This window comes from Impatiens glandulifera, chromosome 7, assembly GCF_907164915.1.
Source record: "Impatiens glandulifera chromosome 7, dImpGla2.1, whole genome shotgun sequence".
NCBI lineage: Eukaryota > Viridiplantae > Streptophyta > Magnoliopsida > Ericales > Balsaminaceae > Impatiens > Impatiens glandulifera.
The window spans coordinates 1,184,812-1,194,748 of NC_061868.1; the positions used below are offsets into that span (position 1 = coordinate 1,184,812).

Consider the following 9,937-nt stretch of genomic DNA (forward strand, 5'->3'; position numbering starts at 1 on the left):
CATCATTACAAGATTTTAATGGCTTACACTAACCTAACAAAATTTTCCATTTCTTTCTAAGCCTGATTTTTTTTTAATTTTACTATCTTTTTAGAATTAATCCATCTCTATTTAATTCACTACAATACCATTAATTTTATTTTATTAAAAAATATTTATTCACTATATATTTATATACATCTAATGTATTTTTATCATAGTCTATTTTTTAATAATTTATATTGAACAAAATTATTTAATAATAATCTACTAGTTAAATTGTTTATTCATAATTTAAATTTTTTTACATAAATTTTATTTTATTTTGAAATATATAATTTTTTTTTATTAATAAAGCTATCATAAAATGATATATAGTTCACTAGACAACATGAAGTGATGAGGTATGGTCATCTCTTCAGTTTTATTTTGTATTGTACTTAACTCATTTTTTATTTTATTTATTTCTTTTCCTTTTAATGAAATGTTTTTTTTAAATAATCATAAAAATGATCATACTTGTCTATCATATCATACTTGAATGGATTAATTTTTTTTTTCAAATGTTCAAAATGAAATAAATAGGGTTATTGTGAATGTAACTTTTTAAAAATTAAAGAGTGTATACTAAACCTTAAACACATGACATGAACTTTGTTCACTTTATAACTTAACTATAATTATGCTAAACTTAGTAAACCATTTAATTTATTTGATCAATTTTATTTTATTTCAATAAGTTCAAAATTTAATTATAAATATATGACATAAAATTTCAGTGTATACAAATATTAAATTAGATAATATTTTGAAATAAATCCCATCTAAAAAGTATAAAATCATTTGATTTTTCTAATAATAATTCAACTACCCCAAAAGGCTGCCAACTAACAATATTAAGATTTAATTAATGTAAGGATATTCTTAGCATGTTCGAATAGTACCATGTCCCCTTATTCAATAGGAATATTGTTGCCACACTATGAGGTACTCTCCATATGTTCTTTCCTCTTATAACTCTTTATAGAATTATTGTATTACTATTAAAATGTTTTTTTTTTCTCTCTAATATTTGGGATTGGTAAAATATTTTAGCAACATAGAGAGTTGGATCTCGATCTTGATCTCAATTATAATTTGATGGTGCATCTAGATTAAGAGTTACCAAAACAACTTTTCAAGGCAAATATAAACATGTAGTTTATTTACTAATGAAAAACAAATTTTGATACCATTTTGTGTAATTTTTCTTCTTCTAGCACAAAGGGACAAATTGTTAACTAAAAGAATAGATTATAGCTTTTATTTCAATTGGGATCCTCAGTTACCAAAGGAGACCTCATGGTTATCAAATGACCAATAATGTGCCCTCTCACATGTAGGGATAAAAATGTAATATTATATTATTTTTATTTTTATCATTACCACTCCTTCAACACAAGAAACACAAAGGCCTTTTGGTAAAGGGGATCACAAGTACTTTTATTCCACAAATTGCCAATTTAAAAGAACAATGTAGCAACATTCCAAGAACTATACTTTTTTTTGATACTATTGTTCAACAAGGGTGATTGAGAATGATATTTACATTCTTAAAATCTTTTAGAGCGCTTTAATAATTACCTTAGCTCAAATCTAAAGTGTCGATATGAAATAATGTATGTAGCTCTAGAAAGTGTCAATATGAATTGCTTCGAACATTTATTTTTGCAATAAATTTAGATTTGCATATATATGTTTTTTCTATATTATTATTTAGAATGCTATCACCATCCTTAAATAATACCCCACTTTACCTTAATTTGTTATTAGGGATTGAAAAAACCCAAAAAATTTAACATCTAATTAAAATAGTATTACATATTCTTGATTTAACTAAATAAAAAGAAATGAAAAAGTTAAAAGTACAAAAACTTACTATAAGTTTTTTCTTTTGATAAAGTAAAAAAAAATACAAACAAGAAAGCACGACACGTGTAGGCCACCTGCCGAATATTACAAACAAACAAAAAAAGACAGCGGCCCTATCTATCTCATGGACATTCTGCCCATAATCTCACTATCATCATTCATCCCCATTTTACCCTTCCATTACTCCCCCATTTTACATCACCCTACAAGCATTCGGATTCTCATCGCTAAAGATCTGAGGGGCATATCGGCCATAACTCTGTTGCCCTACATACATATCCATTCCCAATCTCGGAGGGTACATTTGGAAATTCATAGGTTGGTTATAATGGTAGTAAACCTCATTCTTCTTCGCCTCCACCACCTTTTCCATTTCTATCCCTCCTTCTGCCGCCACCGTTTCCTCCGGCGCCGCCTTCTTGTCGCCGTCTCCTTTTATCTCCTCCTTGGCTTTCTCTACCTCCTCTTGTTTCACGATTACAACGTGTTTTCCGGTCCGTTTGTAAATATATTCTAGAAGCTTCGGTGGGTCGAAAGTTCCATTAACGATTACCTGAGAGCTTTTCAGATCTGTATCTATTTTCATCACACCTATCAAGATTGTCCATTTAATAATATGGGTAATTGGAAAATAGATCAAAGATTTGATTTTTATTTGTTATAATTAATTATTACCTTTCATTTTAAGAATTCTGCGTTTAATTTCTTGAGCACAAGCTTCACAATGCATGTGGACTTTCAGAATAACCGTAATCACCTGAGGATGTATATATAAGATAAACCATATTATATCAAATTATTGGTAAAAATAAATAAAAACTTACTTTGGGTTCTTCTGGGATTATGGGTTCTTTCTTCTCTGTCTTCTTCTCCGGTGGTTCGACTACCGGCGCCGGCGGAATTGGGATAGGAGAGAGAAGGTCGACTTGACTGTGGCTCTTTTTCTGTACTCTCTCAAGGACCTTCAAAGGATCTGCTTTCTCTCCATTGATAATAACTTTATGGGTTTTGCAGTCGGTTTGAACATTTTCAACTCCTGAAAATTCAAGAACAAATTTTTAATGATTGAATGAATGATTTCTAACTAATTGGTATGTACCCATGAAGCCTTTGAGGCATCTTCTGATCTTTTTGGCGCAGCCTTCGCAATGCATGTAAACTCCGAGAATGATCTCTTGTGGCAGCGGTGGAGCTTGGTTTGAGTTATTTTCGTCTGTTTTGGCTTCTTCTGGTTCATCTGGTTTCTTCTTCTCTTCTATTTTATTCTCCTCATGGTTTGGTTTCTTTTGTTCTTGTGCCTGTAACAAAAATGGCAGAGCAGAGCAGATTGAGAAAGAAAAATAAGTAATTTTGTGAAGGAATTGATGAATTTGAGGTGAGAGTGAAACCTCCCCCATTTGTGTTCTCTCTCCTTCTTTGAGTAGTGATGGGAGAAAAGAAATTGCTCTTTCTCTACCTCTCTCTCTCTCTTTTATAATGCAACTATTAGTTTTTTTTTTTTTACTTTGGATTAAAAGATTGTGAATTTGTGATATATGATATATCATTAAAATGGTACAAATATTTGGTGATTTTTTTTATTATATCACTGTCTATAACTAGAAAAATTGTTAAGTTGAAATAAACAATACTCGCATCATCTTTTTAGTCGTTGTCATCTTCATTTTCATCCTCTCATCTTCATCACACTCTTCGTTGCCAACATTTATGGTCTAAACATGAAGGACTTTAATGTAATCATTTTTCTTCTCTCATTTATCGTTGTTTTCGTTATTCATAAAAAAAGGACAACGAATTTGATAAGAAAACATTCATTTAACATTTTTCTCATCAGCTTGCCGACATTTTCCTCTTCGATCTTTCACCCTCATTTTCCGGTCAACCAACAATATCTATTTTTACCTAATAGACCTTTCATATTACTATTCTCGTGACATCACTTTTGCACTCAACCATCTCAACATTACTAATATTTTTTACCATCACTTTTGGCAAACCAACCATCTTATCATATCACCAACCACTTTACCCTCACTTCTCTAATAAATCAACAATTTCATTCATATATTTAAACACTAATATTTTTTATTCTCCAATAAACCTCTCATTACTAATCTTGTGATATCACTTCGAGTATTTTGTACATCAATCATCTCATATCATTATTGCGACCTCTTTACCCTCACTTCGGCAAACCAACTATCAATACAATCGACCTCTCATCTTGTGACCTCATTCTCACACTTTGGTCAACCAACAATCTTATTCATACATTTAACCACTAATATTGTGACCTCACACACTATCACATGTCTCTTATCCCTCTATAATCCAACCACCAAAATCCCAATTGACCTATCTATATCGTGATCTCACACTTTCAGACAATTCTTATCCCTCGATAAACCAACCATCAATCTCAATCGATCTCTAATATCGTGATCTCACACTTCGGTCAATCAACATCTCATTCACATATCTTTTTAACCATCAATCACAATCGACCTCTATTATGTTGATCTTACGATCATTTCTTAACGACTTCTTATCTCTCGACAAACCAAACGACAAACTAAATCTTACCGCCTCTTATCCCTTGGCAAACCAATAATCTCAATCGACCTTTCATCTTGTGACTTCACACTTTCACATGCATATAATCTCTCGATAAACCAATCACCAATCAAAATCGACCTTTAATCTCGTAACCTTATGATCTTTTGTTATCGGTATCTTATCCCTCGGCAAATTAACCACCAATTCCAATTGATCTCTCATCTCGTGACATCATTACTTTCACACGTCTTTTATCTCTCACCAAACCAACTACTAATTCTAATGAATCTCTCCATCTCGTGACATCACACTTTAACACGTCTTTTATCCCTCAATAAATCAACCATCAATCACAATCACAATTCATACGCCTTTTTTATTCCTTGATAAACCACTCATTGACCTGAATCGACATCTTATCCCTAAGTAAACCAACCACCAATCTCAAAGTTACCGGTCTCTTATTTCTTGGCAAACCAATTATCAATCATAAACGACCTCTTATTTTATGATCCCACACTTTCACAATTACATACTTCTGATCCCTCAACAAACAAACCACCAATTTTAATTGACCTCCAATCTCGTGACCTTAAGATTCTTTGTTACCGATCTTTTTTATCCCCCGACATACCAACCATCATTCTCAATGTTACCGACATTTTATCTATCGACAAATCAACCACCAATCTTAATCACACTTTTCCAATGTCTCTAATGTCTCGACAAACCAATCAACAACCATAATCACACTTTCACATGCCTCCTATCACTCGACAAGCTAACCATCAATCTTAATCGACCTCTAATCTTGTGATCTTATGATCCTTTTTTATCGACCCCTTTTATTCATCGGTCAACCAACCACCAATGACAATGTTACTGGCCTCTTATCATTTAGAAAACCAACCACCAATACAATCACACTTTCACATGCCTCTTATCTATCGGCAAACAAACTACAAATCTCAACCATATTTTCAAACGCATATTATCCTTTGACAAACCAACCACCAATGTCAATCGACTTTTAATATCGTGACCTCATGATCCTTTATTATCGGTCTCTTATCTCTTGACAAACTACATCCCCATCACACTTCATATGTCTCTTATCCATCAGCAAACCATTGTTATCGACCTCTTATCCCGTGTAAACCAACCATCAATCTCAATCACACTTTCACATGTCTCTTTATCTCTTGACAACCCAATCACTAATCTCAATCACATTTTCACATGCCTCTTATCCCTCGGAAACTAACCACTAATCTCAATCACACTTTTAAACATTTTATCTCTCAGTAAACTAACTTCCAATCTCAATCGACCTATAATCGTGTGACTTCACGATCTTTTGTTACTAGCCTCTTATCCCTTGGAAAACCACATCCCAAGTAGACTTTCACATGCATCTTATCCATCGACAAACCAACCACCAATCTCAATCGATCTTTAACCTCATGACCTCATACTTAAGTCAATCAAATATTTGATTCATATTTTTTAACCATCAATATTCCAATGTTACTAACCTCTTATCTCTCAGCAAATCAACCACCAAATACAATGTTATTAACTTCTTATTTCTCGAAAATTCAACCATCAATTCCAATCATACTTTCACACACTTCATATCTCTAGGAAAACTAATCATCAATCTTAATCACACTTTCATGCATCTCTTATCCCTCGGAAAACTAACCACCAATCTCAATCACATTTTCACGCGCCTCTAATCCCTAGACAAACCAACTACCAATATCAATCACATTTACACATGCCTCTTATCGCTCGACAAACTAACCATTAATCTCAATCACACTTTTACATGACTCTTATCCCTCAACAAACCAATCACTAATTTCAATCGACCTCTAATCTCGTGACCTCATTATCCTTTATTACCAACCTCTTATCCCTTGGCAAACCACATCACAAGCAAACTTTCACAACTATTTTATCCCTTGGCACACCACCACCAATCATAATTGACATTTAACCTCGTGACTTCACACTTTGGTCAATCAAATATTTGATTCATATTTTTAACCACTAATATTCCAATGTTATCGATCTTTTATCTCACAACAAATCAACCACCAATCCTAATGTTATTGACCACTTATTTCTCGACAATTCAACCATCAATCCCAATCATACTTTCACACGCCTTATATTATTGGAAAACTAACCACCAATTCCAATCACACTTTTATGTGTATTTTATCCCTCTGAAAATTAACTGCCAATCACAATCACACTTTCATGCACCTCTTATCCATTGATAAACCAACCACCAATCTCAATCACACTTTCACGCGCCTCTTACCCCTCGACAAACCAACCACCGATCTCAATCACATTTTCACACGTTTTTTATTCCTCGGCCAACTAACCACCAATCTCAATTACACATTCACAAGTCTTTTATCACTCGATAAACCAACTAGAAATCTCAATCGACTTATAATCGCATAACCTTGTGATCATTTGTTATCGGTCTCTTATTCATCGACAAACCACATCTCAATAACACTTTCACACGTCTTTTATTCATCCGCAAACCAACCACCAACCACCAATCTCAATCAACCTTTAACTTTGTGACCTCACACTTTGATCAATCAAATAACTAATTCATATATTTTTAACCACTAATATCTCATTTATTATCGTTATCTTATTTCTTGACAAATCAACTACCAATCACGATCGATCTCTCGTCCCGTGAGTATTTTATACCATAACCATCTCATCATTTTTACCTTCACTTGTCCAAACCAACATTGTAATTCAAATATTTAACTACTATTATTTCTTCATAAAAAAATCTATAATAGTTTAAAATTTGTGAATGGAATTCGAACTGGTTTTAACTTATGTTTATGATTTTATAATTGAATATATAATTTATATGATTATTAATTAAAAAAAAATATATTTTTTTAAATAATTTATTTTAAAATAATTTATTTTAAAATAATTTATTTTAAAATAATTTATATGAATATATTAGTTTCATACATTTTTATTAATATATAATTTTAAGTTTTAATTAAAATAAAATAAAATAAAAAAATCCATATCAAGGAATTTAAGTATACCAAATAAAATAAATATAAAGTAGGTATTCATTTTTAAAAGCTTAGTTTTATATAAATATTATTTTAAGCAAAAGTTACATTTAAAAACTTGTTTGATGTTGATTATTTTGGAATTTTGTTTACAAAAAAAAAAAAGAAAAAAAAGATGATTTGATGTTATCAATAAATTAACTAACAATAAAATATTTCAACTTATGTAAATTTAAAACGAATTTTAATAATAGTGATATGTTTTCTTAAAGGAATATTGAATTTAAGATCACTTTTAAAGATGAGTTATTGATTAAGTTTGTTGGTTAATTTTTCAAATTTTATTTTGATTTGTTAACAAATTAATTTTTGATACGGAACAAATTTAAAAAAATAAAATGTTTGAAGTGGATTATATTTGTTTGACTCATTATTCCTAGGTGGTTCAACAATTGCATTTGATATTTAATTCATAAAAATTGCCTCCTCATTTATTCACATCATTAGTTCTTGACTTGTTTTATGGGTGGGAACATGCCTGCTTTGTTTGTTTGAGGTTAAATGATGGCCACTTTGATATTTACATATTATATATATATATATATATATATATATATATATATATATATATATATATATATATATATATATATATTTAAAATGATTAAAAAATCATGATTATATTTCAAAGTTACATATTATTAAAAAGAAGTTATAAAACTATATTTAAATTTATATAAAAATAAATGAGTAACCGGTATGGGTTGATAATCAAGTATGGCCATGCCCTAGTCATATCGTGCCCTTAATTACGTCAATATCGTATAAAGAAAACAATATTATTTTGTTGTTTTCCTAACCGAAGAGATGATAAATAATTCCAAGAGCTCTAAGCAAATTTGTTCTCATACAGGAAGTTGTGACATTGAATATAAATAAACCGACATGGATGATTCTTCAAATTTGTCAGGAAGTTCTGAAGACAAAAAAATTCTTCAAATTTATTTGGATGACTATTTCAAAATTGTATATGATTGAGTGCTTTGTTAGTTGATTAATTTAATTGTTTGGGTTGGAATCAATATAAATATAAATATAAATATATATATATATATATATATATATATATATATATATATATATATATATATAAAATAATGTTTAGAGTAAACTAACACCACTTAATCCACGTCATTAGTATGTGATCTAGTCATTATGTATTTTTTCTCCACTTTTATATTCTCTTTCTTAATTAAATTTTATTTTCCATTACAATATATATATATATATATATATATAATATTTTCTTACCATATATCATCTAAAAAATTATTTATATTAATATTAATTTAAAATATAAACAATTTTTTTGGTTACCTTATTTGTATTATATTATTTTTCTATCATTAATTTTATATAAATACATTTTATCTTTTATCATACATTTTTTCTCTCATTATATATATATAATATTTTTTGTATGGGTATAAACAATTTTTATGTTAATATAAAAATTAACTAATTGATAATAAATATTAAATACAAAATATATATATATATACAAAATAATAAAATTATTTCACCAATCACAAGATTGTTAAAGTGAGAGTAAAAGAGAGGTTGACCGGTGAGTGGTTTGTCGTATGAAATAATGTGAGTCACAAGATTATGAGCAGTGGTGATTTTTCAAGGGATAAAGAAACATATGAAAAAGTGTAAGTCACAAAATAAGGGTGATCAATTGGAGGGTTAGTGGATGAGTTTAACGAGATATAAGAGGTGTGTTAACAATTGAGGTTGACTAAGATTGATGGGTGATTTGTCGATGAGTTAAAAAATGAATATGAAAATGTGTGAGTCACAAGATGATGATCAATTGAGAGGTTACGTGGGTGCGCCGAGAGGATAAAACATATGTTAATATTAAGTTTATGATTAAACTTAATTTTTACAAACTAAAACTTTTTAAATTAATTAAATTTGAATAATATTAATTTTATCTAAATATTTATAACTAAAATATTTATAGATAAATAATATTTTATAAATATTCTTATTCATGCAAATGCACGAGATTAATGCTAGTTAAACCAATTCTATTAATTAAAAGAAAATTATATTTGGGCAAATAAAATTTACATCAAATTCAAATGTAAATTAAAGTGAAGTTAATCTAAATGAAATTCATACTAAATTCAATGAGAATTAATGTGAAATTTAATCAAAATAAAAATGAATTTGTTAATTGTTATAATTAACATTAATGTCTTGAATGAGACATTTATTAATTGATATTGTAACTATAAAATATTTATTGATAGATGTAAATTGTAAGATAATGAAAAGACAATCAAAGATAACCATTAGATGGATGAGTGATGGATTAATAGTCGTTGAATTAAATAATTGATTAA

General features: G+C 29.4%; 1 protein-coding gene across 1 annotated transcript; it reads right to left on the minus strand.

Annotated features, from left to right (window-relative positions):
- Window positions 1-1,967: 1,967 nt before the first annotated feature.
- LOC124944841 (heavy metal-associated isoprenylated plant protein 7-like) lies at window positions 1,968-3,287 on the minus strand. Its single transcript, XM_047485186.1, has 5 exons — window positions 3,279-3,287; window positions 2,990-3,188; window positions 2,715-2,926; window positions 2,566-2,647; window positions 1,968-2,481 (listed from the first exon to the last, which is right to left on the minus strand). Exons 1-5 carry the CDS (start codon window positions 3,285-3,287, stop codon window positions 2,084-2,086), a joined length of 900 nt encoding a protein of 299 aa, XP_047341142.1. The 3' UTR covers window positions 1,968-2,083.
- Between the last annotated feature and the right edge of the window lie 6,650 nt (window positions 3,288-9,937).

Bases quoted from the DNA above. Each gene is read 5' to 3' on its own strand.
- LOC124944841 (XM_047485186.1), bottom strand. The intron at 2,927-2,989 runs GTACATACCAAT...TTGAATTTTCAG, and splicing joins ATGCCTCAAAGGCTTCATGG to GAGTTGAAAATGTTCAAACC. The intron at 2,482-2,565 runs GTAATAATTAAT...CAATCTTGATAG, and splicing joins CAGAATTCTTAAAATGAAAG to GTGTGATGAAAATAGATACA.